We start from the raw sequence: 20,196 nt of genomic DNA, 5'->3' as shown, positions 1-20,196 counted from the left end.
TAATTAAATAAATAAATTTTTTTAAATATTATTTTTTATATATTTTATATTATTAATTCTGTAATAATTTTTTTTTAAAATATAAACAATTTATGAACACTTTACATTTTATTATTAATAATTATTTGTTACCAGTCGTCAGGTCGAGATGGAAGTGGTGGCGGGCTTGTAAATAATGAAAATTAAATTTATTAATTAATTAATTAATTAATTATTATTAATGTTATGGATATCTGGTTAATTACTTACTCGGGTGTTCGCCAATTAGCGCGATCAATTACAATAGTTTCGGTGCTTTCTCTAGAAAAAGAAGAAAATGGCAATAAGTGCGAGAGAAAGAACAGGGAGAGATAGAGAGAAAAACAGGGAAAGAAAAAGATTTAAAGCTGTGGAAGCTTGTGGAAATCAGTAAATTTATTGCGTAGAGAAAAGTAATGAGAGCTTTTTATTTTATAGAAAATTCCTTGTGGAAAACAAATAAAAAATTTTTTTTAAGTTTCGGATGATGCATTAGATAATTATGTGAAAAAATATCATTTATGAGCATTTATATATGATTATACTTGGTTATATGTAAACAATATATGATATCAGATATGCTCATACTTAATTATGTACGAACGATAAATGATCCATACAATCATATGTGCTCATAAATAGTCATATATGTCTATAAATGCCAATATGTGTGTCTATATGATCATATAAGATCACATATACTCATAAGTAATCATATATGACTATATGTGCTCCTAAATGGTCATATATGTCTATAAATGCCCATATGTGTCTCTATATGATCATATACGATCACATATACTCATAAGTAATCATATATGACCATATATGTCTATAAATTCCCATACCTGCATCTATATGATTATATACTATTATACATACTCATAAATAATCGTATACGATCATATATACTCATAAATGGTCATATATGTCTATAAATGCCCATATGTGTGTCTATATGATCATATACGATCACATATATTCATAAGTAATCATATATGATCATATGTGCTCATAAATGGTCGTATATGTCTATAAATGCCCATATGTGTGTCGATATGATCATATACGATCACATATATTTATAAGTAATCATATATGATCATATGTGCTCATAAATGATCATATATGTCTATAAATGCCCATATGTGTGTCTATATGATCATATACGATCATATCTACTCATAAGTAATCATATATGATCATATGTGCTCATAAATGGTCGTATATGTCTATAAATGCCCATATGTGTGTCTATATGATCATATACGATCATATCTACTCATAAGTAATCATATATGATCATATGTGCTCATAAATGGTCATATATGTCTACAAATGCCCATATATGTGTCTATATGATCATATACGATTACACATACTCATAAGTAATCATATATGATCATATAAGTTTATAAATTCCCATACCTGCATCTATATGATTATATCCTATTATACATGCTCATAAATAATCGTATACGATCATATATACTCATAAATGATCATTTGTCTTTAAATGCCAATATCTACGCCTATATGATCATAGGTGTTCATAAATGATAATATATTAGGTGTACAAAAAAGTCCTACCCGTTTTCCAAAGATGGAGTTATCTAATAGCAAGTTATAGGTTAGTTATCTACACGCATATGCACAGCTGCAGCTGGGTTTGCACTCTTTAAATTCATCACACATTCAATATATTAATCTTCAATGTATATATTTCTTTATTAACTTGAAAATGGAAGTAAGTAATGTGCATATCCGCCATTGTGTTCTATACGAATTTTATCAAGGGAACAGTGCTGCTGAAGCTCAAAGAATAATTTGTGCAATTATGTTGACAGTGTTTTTGATGACAGCAATTGTCGGGGATGGTTTCGGAAATTCACAAATGGAGATTTTAATTCAACTAATAAACCACGCTCTGGAAGGCCTTAAACAATCAGTGACGATAAATTGCAAGAAAGTGCTGCGACTGTTAAATCGAAGGCAGTTCAACCGTACGACACTTCGACCCAGGACACTTCAACCGTACGGCACTTCGACCGAGAACACTTCAACCGAACGACACTTCGACCGAGGACACTTCAACCGAACAACAGTTCAACTTAGCGACATTTCAACCGACAAATAATCCCTGATAAGAGGGCACCTAAATGAAGGGGTCCAGGTTATTTTCAGTTGAAATTCTGCAAGGTTGAACTGTCATTCGGTTGAAGTGTCGAACGGTTGAACTGTCGCGGTTGAACTATCTTCGGTTTAGTTGTTACAGAATCTCGCAAGAATTACGGGATCAAGATTCTGCGTAACTTTCGCCACAAGACAATCCTGATTCACATCTCACGACTTTCAACTTTCAACCAAACCAATAAAAACTAATTTTAAATTACATACTAACCGTCGTGCCGGCGTGAAAGTCAGTATTTTGTTAAACTTCTTATAAACACACGCCAATATATGTTCAATTGGCGTCGTTATCATCATAATCACGATGCATAGAAAAATAAAAAACCAAAATCCATCCTAGAAAAATTCAGTTTTTACATATTCCCGCTATCAATCCAATAATCAACCAACCAATCAACTTACAAGTGGCCCTAAAATATGCTGACAAATCAGTAGTTTGAACCCATTGACTATATTCCAAACAGGCCGACACTTGGCGACGCCGAATCTCATTTCAGTCAGAACATGCTTCCGCCATTGGTCAAGATAATCATTCAACCGGTCGATATATTGTTTCGTTTTCTATAAGTCCCAACAGTTACTGATCCTGATTAGTCACAAATTAAGGTGATTCAAGTTCAATACAAACCAATTGGGCGAAAAATTCCCCCTGGACATCGATGTAGTACTGGACGCCTTTCAATTGATGGAATGTTTCATTTAAATTACGTTGGTACGGCCGCAATTGGATGTCCAGTGTGATCAGCTGATCAACGAGAGTGTCCTGCATCAGAGTCAGTGGCTTTACTTTCTTGATCATCAGCGACCGCAGTGATGTCCCGACTGTTTCCAATTCCCGGGCTGTCCGCCGATCGTTGATTTGACGCGCGATATTGAATATTTGGTCTGACAGCGCTATTATGTCGCGGTTTATTACTAAACCTCGTACCTGATGATAGAAAAAGGCGTTGATTACTAATATCATGGTTATTCTTAACAATAAGGGCCGAATGGTCAAAGGAAACTGCGGAGGTGTTGATGGCCTATCGTCCGGCTGATGCGGGAACGCCTTAGCAGGGCTGGCTTTTGACTTTAGAGAAAAAGTGATTAAGACTTTTTTGTAGGAAATTTGCAGAGCTAAAGAAAAGGTATCTTTAATGATTTCGATACGAGTGATATTTACGGAGATATTTTTATTTTAGTGTGAGGGGTAGAAAAAATTCTTACTAGGAGCATGGGAGGGAATTTGGGAAGTAGTTATAATAGTTATTACTATGGTACGATAATTAGTTAAATTGGCGTCACATGCGAACAGAAGATTGTCCAATTTTCCTTCAAAACTGGTGGTCAGTATTTTAAAACCTTTTAAATCGACTTTTAGCATCGACAAGGCGTTGGTAAGTTCTGACCATTTCCAGTAGTCGGTTATTTCTTCAAGGTTTTTTTGTTTGTCCAGTGGGTATGTTGGGTAAACTGCTTCATTCTCTTGACACTTTCTGAAACGAAGTGTAATTAATTATTAATAAAAGTTATATCGTACCATACATAGTCACTACAAGACCACATATGGTCATATACATGACCATATATAGTCTCTTAAGATAACAAATAGTCACATATGATCATTTAAGGTCATATATGGTTATGAATAAGCATATATGACATATGATCGTATAAGGCCATATGTAGCCATGCAATATCATAAATGATCATGAATATGGTTATGTATAGTTACATATGATCATATAAGGACATATATGATCATGTATGATCATCTAAAGTCATACATATATGGTTATGTATGGTCTGTACCATACATGATCACAAATATGACCATATATATAGTTACACATGATCATATATGGTCAAATATATGATTGCATAAGGCTATATACGATCCTTTAATATCGTGTAAGGTCATATTGAGACATATATGACCATATAAGGTCATATATATGGTCATGTATGGTCTGTACTCTACATGATCACATATATGACCATGCATATAGTTACACATGATCATATATGGTCTAATATATGATTGCATAAGGCTGTATACGATCATTTAATATCGTGTAAGGTCATATTGAGACATATATGATCATATAAGGTCATATATATGGTCATGTATGGTCTGTACTCTACACAATCACATATATGACCATGCATATAGTTACACATGATCATATAAGGTTACATATATGATCATGCGTAGTAAAGTCATGTATCTCGAAAAGTATCAATATAAAATATTTACTCAATAAAATCTTTAAGCGAAATTTCCAACGGTTTTCCCAATAAATTTTTCGATTCAATTATTGTCTCAAGTGTTTTGTAGTTTTTTTCACCTTCCAGACTTCTGCACAGTAATAACTCAGTGTGAGTTGATATAAATATCATCGCTACTACAATCACCCACAAAATAATCGAAATAATGCAGTTGAAAAACGATCCACTGAAAAATAAACTTGTTTTTAATATTTTCTAAGATATTAATTTTTTAAATGAAAAAAAAATCATGACTAATTTTGACCCTATTATAACAATTACCATAATAACGTAGTACGTTTTTTTTTGTCACTCGATGTACAGTGACATATTAACGCGGTTATCAATAAAATCCATACGAAAAATACTAAAATTATCGTGGCTGGAAATTAAAAATTAAAATTACTTTTTTTAATTATTATAATTGTACATTTAATGAGAGTTAATTGTAAGTAAGTACCGATTCCAATGAGCCAACGTGTCTCTTCAAAATCTAGTATATAATGTATAACATTATGATGTATATATTTTTTAATTGTTTCGATTTTTCTGTTAAAGTGGGAATTACTTGACTCTAAATTACGGGTTTCGTCGAAAAGGCGGCCCCGTGCGATGCCTAATTCTCTTCTTATTTCTGCAATCAGAGGATTTATATAAGAAATGAATGAGAAAAAAATTTTGATAATAATAATGATAATATTAATTTATATTTAATATCTTTTGATCCATCAAAAAGCTTTTATGTAAGAAAATATAAATGAAATAGAGGATGTATAAAATATAATATAAAAATTCTCAACGATATAGAAAACTTGATATCTTTATACAAATATGTACGTGTAGATAATACTTGGGGGTTGGAAGGAAAGAAGAAAAAAAGTAGGAAAATAAACGATGAAGAAAATCTTTTACGCCCTTAGGCGTCGAGTTAACGTTGGTTTATGTTTGTATATTTATGTAGGGAAATTGGTCTAAAATAGTCACTAGGGTACAATGGGGCACTGGGACAGTATAAGATATGGGGCTGAAATGGAATACTGGGGAAAAATAAGACATTGGGACAAAGTGGGACACCGGGCGAAGTGGGACATTGGGACATTATTCGGCGTTAGGTTATGATAGAACACTCGGGCGAAGTGGGACTCCGGGCAAAGTGGGACATTGGAACATTATAAGATAATGGGATATGAAGGATCATTGAGACAAACTTAGACACTGGGACGGAATGGCCTTCATGAACGAAATGGGACATTATTGGGTGCTAGGTTATGATGGAACACTGGGACGAAGTAGGACATTAGAACATTATGGACACTGGATTATAAAGGAACATTAAGATAAAGCGGAACACCAGGCAAAGTGGGACATTGGGACATAACAAGATACTGCGTTATGAAGGAACATTGAGGCAAACTTAGACACTGGGACGGAATGGCCTTCATGAACGAAATGGGACATTATTGGGTGCTAGGTTATGATAGAACACTGGGACGAAGTGGGACATATGCACATTTTGGAAGCTGGATTATAAAGGAACATTAGGACAAAGCCGGCCACCAGGCAAAGTAGGACATTAGGACATTATAAGATTCTGGGTTATGAAGAAACATTGAGGCAAACTGAGACACTGGGACGGAATGGAATTCATGAACGAAATGGGACATTGGGAAATTATTGGGTGCGAGATTATGATGGAACACTGGGACGAAGTGGGACATTGGAACATTATGGACACTGGATTATAAAGGAACATTAGAACAAAGCGGGGCACCAGGCAAACTGGGACATTGGGATACTATGGGGCATTGGGTTATAAACGAACATTGGGACAAGATGGAGCATGCGGCCAACGTAGGGCATTGGGACATTATTGGATACTGAGTAACAATGGAACACTGGATCAAACTGAGACATTGAGGTAAAATGAGAGACTGGGACGGAATAAGACACTGATACAAAATTGGACACCAGGTCAACTTAGAGAGTTGGTGCACAATGCGACACTCCGGTAATACAGGGCACTGGGGTTGGATGGGTCACTGGACAAAATGGAACCCAGATTTAAACTCAGAAATTTGGTCAAAATGGACGATACGGTGAAATGAGACTTTGGAACAAAACGAGACAAGGAACTAAAATGGGCCACTGGGATTTGAGGTAGGACCAAATAGGAGTCAGGACTAAGCTTGGATATTAGAAAAAAATCGACGCTACGGCCCAATGGGACGTTGGGAAAAAATGGGCCATTGATACCAAACGGGACACTGGTAGTAATATTTGAAATTAAACTAAAAAATTTTCCGCTGGCCAAAATGGCGTCTTATTTCTCAGGTTTCCAATGAATTTTATATTTAAAAAATTTTCCAAATAAATATTTACGATTCCGTATATCCAAAGTACTCCTCGATACATGATGAGGAACATACAAATATTCCCCACGTGCTCGTCTAGCGTCTTCGGTCAAATTATCTCGATTGATGCTGCGCAGTCTCAGCAGCCGCTCGTCTCTTAGAATCTAAAAAATCAAACATATATTCCGCAATGATCAATTATTATTGTCTAACTTAATGAAAAAAAGAAAAACCGATCATTCGTTTCTTATTTATTTCAATCGAACATTTTTTTTCTGTGTCGAACACCACAAGATTGCCAATTTCTCTGATTCTATTTCGTAGGTTTCATTATCGATTTTTACAAAAGTTTAATTAAAGAATATACTTTATTACTACACCTGTAGTTTATATATAATGATAACAGTACTAGTATAGAGTACAAAAAAGTCATAATTTCGACAATTTATAAAAATCATTTTTATTTAATTAATTACTCAGCCTGTAATTAATTAAATTTAATAAATTTTTTTTTCCATGGATACCCAAGAAGCTGGAAAACGATACAAAATTTCCTATTTACTTCTAATTACTCATTAAAACCCTAAAAAATTACTAAACTAAAATTAGTGTTAAAAATGACCAAATTTCGGGAGGACACTAATTACTTTTATTTATTACTCAGGCTGTAATTAATATATTTTGATAAATTTTTTTTTCCATCGATACCAAAAGAGGTGAATGATCATACAAAGTCATCAGTATATTTTTAATAATTCATTAACATGCATTAAAAATGAAAAACTAAAAAAAGAAATTTTTGAGAGGATATTAATTAATTTTAATTATTAATTATTCAAGATTAATTAAAAGCAAAACAATCACTTGCTCTTTTACCTCTGGACTCTGGGTATCGATTAAAAAAAATCAATTAATTAAATTTTAATTCCAACAATCAGTTTCCGAGTAATGAGCAGTAAAAGTACTCGGTCGCTGTAAAAGTAATGAGCGTAAGATGTAATTAAAAAAAAATTTAATTACCTTATTTATTTGAAAGTTTATAATAAGACCATTGGTATTGATTGTCGAGCATAATAATCGATCTTGTGGTGATGTGCAACTACTTATTATTTTTTCTAAATCACGTTTGATGCTATTTAACTCGTGACTTAAATCAACAGACAGCTCACGTGCTCTTTCAGCATTTTCAATTAAACTATTTGCATTTGTTCCTATTTCTTGGCTGGCTAGTAAACATAAAATTTTATTACTAATTAGTAATTACTAATCGAAGTCAATTAATTAATTTTTTAAACTACTTTTTTATAAAATTCAATAATTGTCTGGATTTGACAGCTTCTAGAGCTTCGAATATTGGTTTTAGGTAAAAACTTATAAGTTGTAAATTCGTAGGATATTAAAAGGGCTACAAAAAAGGTCATGAGCGATTTTTAGCTAAATTCAATATTCTTGGCTCAATTTTAATTTTGATACATAGTAAGGTATCACTCCTCCCCTTTGGGACCTGAGCCTATACACCTGCTTCCTGCCTGATCAATTACGACTAGCTTTGGTGATAGGTCTAGATTTAGGACCAATTGGACTGAGATAAAACACAACTTGGGAAACTCTGAACGAGTCAATGGATCGACCAATCGATCTTCTGGACGATGGTTGGATTCCTGGATCTTAGCTCTCTAGGCGACCTCGCTGGAGTCAATGACTGGTTGTTTTCCAGTCAAACCGGTCACTTCCAATTCCCACCCCCTTTTGAGAGAAAGTTTATCCACCATTAATGGTATGGACATGTTGCAGCCATCCCTATCTTCCACCCTATTCCTAGCCTAATAAGGTTGGACATTACCCGGAGGTACGTTCAAAGAACAAATCATTTCCTGGATTAGTCATCGGGTCCATCCACGAGAATTGATGCGTCTTCACCTTATTACCCTAAAAAGGGCTCTGTTTCTTCCCAACACCTTCGAGTTGCAGATAAGCTATGATCCACTTGTTCCATCTCTGATTGTTAAGTTACTCTTCAAGCTTTGCCATTCTAGTTTTCCAGAATAAATTAAAAGTGGCGCCCACTTGTCTTATTTACTAGAGATCATTCAGGCCCAGAACCCTTAGCCCCAGGTGACCATCTAGAGTTGGTATTGAAAGAACAGAGGCCTTCAGTCTAAAGAAATACGCAAATGGATACTGCACCAGAAACTTGGTCATCAGGTGGATGACCCCGTGTCTGCAAGGAGCTACCATGACAGCGACGAGGTAATGGCCCAATATCCATAGCGATGCCGCTTCTTACCATTTCTCCAAGTAGTCTGTTGACAAATGCAGCAAACAGATGCCACAAGTAAGCCTTCCAAGCCCACAAACCAGAATCTCTTTATTCCCTAACCTGTTCAAGGTGATGGTTCAAGAGGTTTGGACTGGGTTGTGGTTGAATCCCATTTGCTAATGGATTTAATTCATTTGAATACATTTCTGGAAATGTCCACTCCTGCATTTGATTAAACAGACCTTGAGTGCTGTCGACGTGAAAGTGAGGACCTTATTTGGTTTAGGTACCAGCTGTGCAAGGAGGAAGAGTTCGAGGAATCAGTTCTAGCAAGATGACGGAGTCAATCGCAATGATTTAATGAATCGATTTATTAACGCTTGGATTAAAAGTAAAAAAATATGATGTTGGGATTATTATTACATAATTTATTATCTATATTGAACAAGTAGATAAGAGGAATCGCGTTAATTACACTAATGGCAATGCGTTAATTATTCTGTAATTTTTTCCTCATGATTTTTGAATTTAATAATTGCATGCGTAAACTTTGAGCCAGACATGCTTTGCATAATTACACTTGTATCTACAATTAGGAGGGCTTTCGACATATTTTAAGAATAATTGATATAATATGACTATTTATTAGACGTTTTTAATTGTAGTCTGGTACATCGTCTACGTATTACTGGGCATCCATGAAAGGAAGTGTACAATTGCATGGGAGCACATGGATATACCCAAAGGGAATGTTTTCCTATGAAGGATCCATTTAAGAATCTATGGGTATTGGAATTCCGAAGGAGAAAACTGATGATATCTGGATTCTCAAAGAGGTACATCCATATGGGAAGCTATGAATGTCTGGAATTGTATTTTGAAATCCTTTTAAGAAGCTATGGATCCTTATCAATAGAATCCATTTTTAAATATTAGGCTACTGTGTGCGTCATATTTTAAGCAATGGCATTATAACCTACAATTAAATTCTGTTCATTATAGAAATATGCTATATATTGAATAAAATAATAATATTGTCAAGCTTATGGTTATTTTATTTATATTGTTGTGTTAAACAGAATATTAAGTATGCCTACAAAATATAATAATTAATGTAGACAGTATAATCCTATGAAGTAATTCACTATGGGCTTAAACTCTTCCGGTGCTATGAGCGTCTTTTCCATCACGACTATCTCTACTATGATCAATAGCTTTTTCTACGGCATTAGCAACTGGTTCTAGTATAATTTGATGTCATTGATAGATCTTCCATCGTTGACCTGCCACTACCATGCTTCTATGGCATTAGCAACTGGTTCTAGTAGAATTTGATGCCATTGATAGATCTTCCATCGTTGGCCCGCCACTAACATTTTTGCCATGAACGATAGCATCTTCTACGATATCAGCAACTGGTCCTAGAAGGATTTACTGTCATTGCTAAATCTTCCATCATTGATCTTAAGCTGTCTATTACTGAACTCTTACCACAATCTCTCTCATGATCAATAGCTACTTCTACAGTATTAAAAACTGGTCCAGGAAGGGTTTGCTTTTATTGCTAGATCATTCATCATTGGTCTGTCACTACCATGCTTCTATGGCATTAGCAACTGGTTCTAGTAGAATTCGCTGCCATTGATAGATCTTCCATCGTTGGCCTGCCACTAACATTTTTGCCATGAACGATAGCTTCTTCTACGATATCAGCAACTGGTCCTAGAAGGGTTCACTGTTATTGCTAGATCCTCCATCATTGATCTTAGATCGTCCATTAATGGACTGCCACTACCATTTCTGTCCTGCCAATACCATCTTTGTTATGGTGTTAGCAACTGGTCCTAGAAGGGTTCACTGTCATTGCTAGATCATCCTTCATTGATGTTAGATCATCATCATTGGTCTGCCAATGCCATCATTGTCATGATTAATAGCTTCTTCTACGGCATTATCAACTGGTTCTAGAAGGACTTGCTGCCATTGCAAGATCTTCCATCATTGGTCTACCACTACTATCGTTGTCATGATCGATAGCTTCTTCTACGGCATTAGCAACCAGTTCCAGAAGTATTTGCTGCTCTTACTAGATCTCCCATCATTAACCTCCTTCGTAACTACCGTCTTCTTCTCGATCTCTTCCAGCTTCTTAATCGATAACAGGGAAGTTATGGTCACTGCAGCTCACTTGATCCGTATCAATATCAAAGAAGTCGAAATCATCATCATCTTCTTCATCTTCCATTTTATAAACAACAGGAAAGTCTTCATCTCCAATAGTAGGTTTTTCTATAACACTATCAACAATAGTCGGAAAAATAACACTATTATTTCCATTAGTACCGACACTGTTAAGATATCGAGCGGAGACGCAGACGACAGCAATCAACAATGAAACTAATCGCATCTTCTTTATTATTTTTCCTTATTTTTGAATAACAAAGTATTAAGATGCTTATAAAAACTTTTTTATTCAATACTTATCACTGAACTGACGTTCAGTTAACAAGTCTGTCAATCAATTTGGGCATTTGCGCAAGTCGTCCCTGAATTTGTTGAGAGTCAAAATTAAATTATCTTCTTAACCAAATACACGTTTCTTGACTGCCGTAAGTAAAAATATTTTTTGAGCTTAATAAACAATCGTGTTGTTGAAACTGACGATAAAGACTGTTGTAATAACTTTGAAAGTAATAAATATTCCGTTTTATTAATAAATGACAATTTGACAGGTTTTTTTAATGATTTATTACGATAAATATAAATTGACCTTGAAATTGCGACTTCCTTAGGTAAATGATATAAATAGTCCAATAAATCATTGCAAGAAATTTTCCAGGCATTGCACTGACATTGGTGCTTACTGTCGCCGAATTAAATTATCAGCAAATATTTTTAGATTAATTAAAAGGTGTGTTCATTACAGAGATAAGGAGTGTTATTAATACTTGATGATTTCGTCAGTTATTCAGACTGATCGTTAAGTTGAAAGCTGATAGAGCTTGCTTGCGATTTAATATTGAGTTAATTTTTTTTTATTTTAATTATAATTATTTAAGTGAATTCATTTTTCGTTGATAAAAAACAATAATCCAAGATGCGTTTGGCAATATTTTTGGTGATGGCTATGACGGTTGTCCTAGTTACAGCCCGATCGTGTGGTCAAAGTAGTGCTGGTTCTAATAGTCAAGGAGGCAGCAGTGATCAAGCTGATGACAAATGTCTTTGCAATAGTGGCCAGTCAGATGGTCTTCTAAGGTTAATAGCTGACTTCTTGGATGAGATTGCTAACTATATTCAATGTGGAGATGATAGTGATAGTGATACAAAAAATGCGTCAGAAAACGGGTCTTCTAATGCTTCTGGGGACTCCGTCGCCGGCGGTGATGATGGCGATGGCCAAGGAGACGATCCTGACAGCGAGGATTCAGGGGATGCTTCTGAGGACTCTGTCGACGGCGATGATGCAGGCGATAGCCAAGGAGACAGTTCTGACAGTGGGGATTCAGGTCATCAAGCTGGAGACTCCGCCAACGGCGGTGATGCAGACGATGGCCAAGAAGACGATCCTGACAGCGAGGATTCAGAGGATGCTTCTGATGACTCTGTCGACGGCGATGATGCAGGCGATAGCCAAGGAGACAGTTCTGACAGTGGGGATTCAGGTCATCAAGCTGGAGACTCCGCCAACGGCGGTGATGCAGACGATGGCCAACAAGACGATCCTGACAGCGAGGAATCAGAGAATGCTTCTGACAACTCTGTCGACGGCGATGATGCAGGCGATAGCCAAGGAGACAGTTCTGACAGTGGGGATTCAGGTCATCAAGCTGGAGACTCCGCCAACGGCGGTGATGCAGACGATGGCCAAGAAGACGATCCTGACAGCGAGGATTCAGAGGATGCTGCTGATAACTCCGCCGACGGCGATGATGCAGGCGATAGCCAAGGAGACAGTTCTGACAGTGGGGATTCAGGTCATCAAGCTGAAGACTCCGCCAACGGCGGTGATACAGACGATGACCAAGAAGACGATCCTGACAGCGAGGATTCAGAGGATGCTGCTGATAACTCCGTCGACGGCGATGATGCAGGCGATGGTCATGGAGACAGTTCTGACAGTGGGGATTCAGGGGATCAATCTGGAGATACTAAAGACTCTCAAGACACTGCGGATAAACCTGATCCCATGGTAGGCGTTCATGCTCTCAACGATGGTAAAGATAGTCCCCATGGTAGCGTAGCAGACGTTGACGCCGTGAATGGAGGCCTGGCAGGCGTTGGTGTTCTCGATGGTCAGAGTGGTGGAGGTGGCACGAATGACAATGAAACCCAAATAAAAAACAATGTCGCTAATCAGCAGAGCTCTGACGGTGGCAAGAATGAAAATGATACCAAAATAAACAATAATGTCCTTAATCTGCAGGGATCTTGAGGTGGTTACTAATGACTCGTCAATCTGCTAGTCTGGGTGGTGCCTAACCGGTGGCTCTTAAATTCGTGAGTATCTTTTTTTCGAAGCTCCTTCCATGTTCCTAAAAACCTGATCACCTATCAACCAGGCATCTAGTGTCACCGTCCCAAAATTCTAAGCCTCGAAAACTCTATTGGAAATCATCTAAATTATCATAAAAAGTTCCTTACAATGTGCCATCGGATCCTCGCATTAATCCAGATAAATTACATCACGAAAATTATGTCTTAAAAAATGAATCATTGCTTAGTTTATTTACTTTTAATAAATGTATTACTTACCGTTAGCAACTTCAAGTAATTGTACGAGCTTATCTTCTAATCCTGTTTCATAAGATAGTTCTAGTTGAACCGGTTTTCCTAATAGCTCATCAATGTCTGTAATAATATATTGTCTAAATAAAGAATGTAATCAATAAACAATAAGATTATTAACTGTTGTTGTTATTATAATTAGCTTACTGTCTAAGTCAGCCATTATGGCTTCACTAGTGACATCTAGACTACGGGTGAGACACTTCCGTAACTGAACAGTCGTACCAGAATGATAGTCATTCAAGTCATCGATGGCCATGTCTATTGCTAAGGGAAGTTTTTCGACTCCCATGTTGATTAATTCGTTGAATAATATCAATGAAGCGATACCTAGTCTATATAAATAATGAAATATGTTGTAAGTAACCCCAGCGGATCCGAATCATGATAAGTGACCGCAAATTACAATATTTTACTGCAGAATACCGTAATTCGGATCCGTTAAGGAATCTAGCTGTCACGGAAAATGTAATGAGGAACACGGAAAGTTAACAGTAAGTATTCCCTGGCGGTTTAGAACCACGGTGGAAACATAGTGGGTTTGTTCCATTTTACCACCGAGATTACAAGATGTGCCACTGTGGTTCCACGGTGTACCCAGAAAATCCCTCAGAAGAGGTTTTGGCGCCCTCTAGGGGGCGTCAGAACAAGCAAGTACCACCCTCTTCGCGGGTTCTGAGACTATTACTCCAACCGTTAGCGGTGCCCACTTGTTTTGCACCTTGTAACATGTGGCAACTCCGTGGTTGCAGGAAGCCAATAGGTACCACTGCGCGGGTGAGACCTACCCTTTTGAATGTCTTAAATTTCTAAGGTATACAAGCCCGTACAGAATACTATCACAAGCTATAGTTAGCAAATGATAATCACTTGGGGATGACGGTAGAGGGCAATCTTTATTAGTTGCCGTCCTACGATCCAAGTGGGATAATGTGGAAGAAACCCTTTTAGGGTAATGAGTTATGCTGCAACTCACCACTTATCTGCAGCCTGTAGACCAATACAGGGAATTGGTACCATGGGGGCCCCGTTCCAAGCCCCAGTTCGGCCAGAGTCTCTTTATTTCCTGGGATGGAAGGAGTGAGGGGCCGAGTGAGGTAGGACTCGTGGTGGCTGTGGTTAGATACCACACGCAATGGGGATTTTTGATTATACCCCCGGTAAATGTCCACTCTTGGTTTCGACTGAGAGTGTCGTCTGGGTAGAAGAGATGGGATTACGCAACGCGAGTATGCCCAAAAGGGCGAGGCCTCGGCTTCCGGTCGGCGGAAGCGGACTTAGGTCCACGTTACATTAATTAATTACCCAGAAAATCATCCCCCCCCCCCCCCCCAAGCTGCTCTGAACTTTGATTTGGCTTGAATAATTAGTGTGTTACTAGCTTGGGGAAAGTAGAAAACCTAGCAGGGGACGAACAAGCGGATAATTGCTTGTTGAGAACCCGAAAGATACAAGTGAAGAAGCCCTTTACATAGGATATGGGGAGAACTTGCATCCCACCACTAATCTATGCAAGCAGTTGACCAGAGCTGAAGTCTGGTACCATGGGGGATCCATTCCAAGCCCCACTTCGACCAGAGTCTCTCTATTTCCTGAGATGAGAGGAGTGTTTGGGTCCAAATGAGGTTGGACTCATGGTTGTTGGTGAAGCATCTACATGCGATGCATGCCTAGTGGGTAAGCTAATGTGAGCTTATGTTCATATTTCGCTTTTATAATATATGGTGGAGTTGATTATATAAATAGGGACCACGCAGCGCGAGTATGCCTAAAAGGTCGAGGTATCGGCCTCCTGTCAAACGGAGGTGGGCCTAACAGCCCCGTTACATTAATTACCCAGAAAATCGGTTACACAGTGGGACCACGATGGTTACATCGTGTAATCACGGTGAATACACGGTGGTAATATAGCACAATCTCACCGTATACCCACCGTGGATCCACGATGTTTACACTTCCACAATGTTTTCACCGTGATTCAAATCCGCCAGGGTTGTTATTTGATAATAGCGTAAGGATTTTTACTGACGTGGGCGCCATGGCCGTTCGGTTGGCAGTTTTCGGGAATTAAAGATCACTGTGTTGTTGTTATTTTATATTTGATTACTGATTTAAGACTGAGTGATTTTATTTGTCCGACTAATGCGCTGACTTCCGGGCGGTTATGGACCTGAGGGCTGAAGACGCCCGGGCTAAAAAAATATCCGACGCTCTCTTTATGTCTCAGTCCTCGTTTTATTGAGATATTTATGTTTTTTATATATTTTTATATGTATAATTATATATATATTTTATTTTGAGCTTACAAGACTTTTTAAAAATATTTAATTAATTTTTTTGCCATCTTGTGACGGATAATAATTTTTAAAAATTAATTTGCGGGAGGTTGAGTTTTTTTTAAGTTTTTTTTTTAAAATAAACGATTGGTTGTTAATTTACAAGTCAGCTAAGATTTTTAATATAAATATTGGGATATCTTTGGTAATCGATATCTCGAATTATCCAAAATCGTTGCTTTTATTTCGTACGATGTTTTTATTGCGTCACTAAAGTTTTAATTTAAATAAATTTAATACTAATTCAAAATTATCAAGTCGTCAACTCTATAAATCTTGACAGCGACTAAACTATTAGATTTACAGTAAAATTTATAAAGACCTTTTTTGTAGGAAATTAAATTCCCTACAAGAAAGCTTGAGTACATTTTTACCGTAACTCTTATACTTTAGCCGTAATTTAAATTCAACGTTCTTTAAAGAAAACGATTATTGGTTCCTTAAAAAAATAATGAAAAAAATGAATGCAATGAGGATAAAATAATATTGGTCGAGTTAAAATAATTGAAATAATATGATAAAAAGTAAATACTGTATTGATAAAAGTAAACAGAGAGTAAGTGTATAAAGTATAAATTGTTGGCGACTTACCCAAGTATAAAGGCAAATATATAGAGTACAAAAGTTAGAAATCCAGGATATTGTGAGGGCTTATAATCTTCTCTGATTGGACGACAAGCGAGCCAGAGTTCTGTGCCAGGAATGACACAAGCCAAAATAGAACAAACGCCTACGAGGATGAGTAAACCGACCTCCATATGCAATGACTGGAACGTTACATTATAAATTTAACTAATATATATATACAGATACATTTATCTCAGTCAATCTGCTCTTACTCTATTTAACAACAATCTCTATTTCTATGAATGTAAAGCGAATTCACGTTTCCCAACTAGTTTAACAAACTACTAATAACATCAGTGGCTGCTCCAGTATTTTCTCCCACCCACACAGACAGAATTTAAGTAAGAGTGATAGTAGTTTCATTTAATTTCATTAACTTAATTTTATTCTCACCTCAGTTATTAGTTTTGACGTCGTTATGCGATTTTCCAGAATGTCTTTTAGTAAATCTGGAATTTATTAATTGTTTTATTATCCTGTTTGTACAAGTAACATACTGTAGATGATATATTTAGTAATTTGTTATGATATGATGTATAGAAGTCGTGTTAAAGTATAATTGGACATTTCCAAAAATAGGAGATGTATATATACTTATTAGGAGGCTTGTAACTTCTGAACTATTAATCCTATGGCAATTTTTATAAGAGATGAATTTGTAGTAAATTTTATTCTCTACAACTTTTGTTGATATACTTTTAGCTCTAAACTTGATAGTTTATAAGTTATGGCTCTATATAGATGTATATAGATTCTCAAAAAAATTTTGAAATTTAACTTATTTGATTAATTGTTTTCTCAGTAAATATTGGAGATAATTATAAAAAGTTGGTGGTTTTTGGAAAGGAAATTTTAGAGGCTTCAAGTTTATTCCTAAGAAAATTTATGTTAAAACTGATAGTTTTTTAATTATAGCCTTTGAAATGATAAAAAATGACTTTTGGACTTTTCCAAAAATACGGGCTGTATATATACTTATTAGAAGGCTTGTAACTACTAAACTATCGATTCTATGGTCATTTTTGTGAGACATAAATTTGTAGTAAATTTTATTCTCTACAACTTTTGTTTCATTACTTTAAGCTCTAAACTCAATAGTTTATGAGTTATGGCTCTATGTAGATGTATATATATTCTCAAAAAATTACTTTAAATTAATAATGATAATTTTTTATTAAATACCTCATAACTTACGAACGATTTATTTTTGAGTAATTTTGAGAAATGCAATTTTGTAGTAAATTAAATTTCCCACAACTTTAGTCCTCATAAAAATTGCCCTAGACTCAATAGTTTGGGATTTACGGCCCCATTTATATTCATATATATTCTCATCCAATTTTTGAACTTTTTCCAAAAGTACCATCAATATATACTTCTTAAATCGCTCATAACTTATCACCAATTGATCCTACGGTAATTTTTGTAATGACCAAATTAATAGTAAATTAAATTTGCCACAACTTTAGTCTCTTTGACTTTTATCCTAAAATCAATAGGACGCAAGTTATAGGCCTAAACAATATTAATAAAAAATCCCACAAAAAAATCAAATATCGCGCCATATATGATCATCATATATGATCACATATGATCATCTAGAATTATATGTGAATCAAATATGATAATATATGATCACATATTCTTATATATAATTTTTTTTCGAGTTATTTATATGTTTGCATTGTATAAATTATGCTAATGATTAAAAATAATTAATGATTCTTACCAGGTGGTATATCGTAAGGTTGAATGAACTTAATAAAAGTATGTAAAAAATTAAAATAAAATGAATAATTATCTAGTTTAATTAACTCAGACATTCGAAAATCTTGATTTTTTGGTATTTTAGGAAATAGCAATATTTGTTTGTTTATTTCCCAATCACGTTCCATTTTACGCGAATTCATTCCAGATGTCATGTTGTCATTGTCAGTGGGACTTAATATAAATGAGGGCTCCAGAGCAGTAAGTGGATTTAAAGTTGTTGTTAAATTATAAGTGTTAACATTATAATTGTAATTATCATCTTGATAAATGTAATCAGAGTTTAAATTCTCATCATCCATAGCATTGACGGAGGATAAATAGTATAAAACTATTATTAACACTGCAGTAAAAAATGAATTTTAATAAATGAGTGTTAAATTGTTAACACATAAGTGTTAAATTTTTTAATACTTAAGTGTTAATTTTTAATTGTCAGATTTTTAGTTTCTTTCAAATTAGTGATGATATGGACTTATGAGTGTTAAATTCTTAATAAAAATGTGTTAAATTATTAACATATGAGTGTTAAATTTTTTAACTAATAGATTCTGTTTGACATGAATGACAAACTTTTTTTTTAACAATTTTATTTATTTGTATGAGTGTTAAAAATAGTATATGAAAGTGTTAAATTGTCAACGTGAATGTAAAATTTTTAACACAAAAGTATTAACGGTTTTACACAAGAGTTTAAATTTTAATACGACATTTAAATATGAGCTCGGGTATTGAATTGTTAACACAAAAGTGTTAAATTATTAACACATAAGTGTTAAATTTTTTACCGATAGATCCTGTTTGACATGAATAACAAATTTGTTTTTAACAATTTATGTATTTGTATGAGTGATAAATTTCGTACACGAAAGTGTTAAATTGTCAACGTGAGTGTAAAATTTTTTACACAAAAGTATTAACGGTTTTACACAAGAGTTTAAATTTTAATACGACATTTAAATATGAGCTCGGGTATTGAATTTTTAACACAAAAGTGTTAAATTATTAACACATAAGTGTTAAATTTTTTACCGATAGATCCTGTTTGACATGAATAACAAATTTGTTTTTAACAATTTATGTATTTGTATGAGTGTTAAATTTCGTACACGACAGTGTTAAATTGTCAACGTTAGTGTAAAATTTTTTACACAACAGTATTAACGGCTTTACACAAGAGTTTAAATTTTAATACGACATTTAAATATGAGCTCGGGTATTAATTTGTTAACACAAAAGTGTTGAATTATTAACAGTAACTTGTTAATTATTTTCTTAAATTCAAATTTTTTTATATAATTCGTATTAAAATTCATTTTTACTATTTTATATGTACTCGAGTGTTAAATATTTAACACACTTAAATAAGTGTTAAATTTTTTAAAAATTAACACCAAAAAATTTAATTAAATATTTCTTTTCAAGTGGAAGTATCAACACATAAATATAAAATTTTAACACATAGATGTTGAAAGTTAACACAAGTTTCACACCTTTTAACATAATTAAATTAATTTTTTTTCTTTACTTAAAAAAAAAATTATTTTTTTTGATAATAAAAAAATTAAATAAAATATATAAAATATGACATTATGGTCAGGCTGTTAATAAG

General features: G+C 34.8%; 1 protein-coding gene across 1 annotated transcript; it reads right to left on the bottom strand.

Annotated features, from left to right (window-relative positions):
• Nucleotides 1-17: 17 nt before the first annotated feature.
• Nucleotides 18-20,196, bottom strand: LOC130674666 (prominin-1-A). The gene is made up of 17 exons (XM_057480066.1): nucleotides 20,078-20,196; nucleotides 18,547-18,927; nucleotides 17,211-17,266; nucleotides 16,782-16,957; nucleotides 14,002-14,189; nucleotides 13,822-13,917; nucleotides 7,827-8,032; nucleotides 6,835-6,970; nucleotides 4,916-5,089; nucleotides 4,738-4,837; nucleotides 4,445-4,642; nucleotides 3,461-3,683; nucleotides 2,837-3,136; nucleotides 2,611-2,769; nucleotides 2,420-2,544; nucleotides 250-300; nucleotides 18-165 (listed from the first exon to the last, which is right to left on the bottom strand). The coding sequence occupies exons 1-17, from the start codon at nucleotides 20,085-20,087 to the stop codon at nucleotides 129-131; spliced, it is 2,616 nt and encodes an 871-aa protein (XP_057336049.1). The 5' UTR covers nucleotides 20,088-20,196; the 3' UTR covers nucleotides 18-128.

The sequence above is a fragment of the Microplitis mediator genome, chromosome 9 (assembly GCF_029852145.1).
Source record: "Microplitis mediator isolate UGA2020A chromosome 9, iyMicMedi2.1, whole genome shotgun sequence".
Lineage (NCBI taxonomy): Eukaryota > Metazoa > Arthropoda > Insecta > Hymenoptera > Braconidae > Microplitis > Microplitis mediator.
Note: the sequence above shows the minus strand (reverse complement) of the source record. Positions and strands in the feature narration are given on the sequence as shown.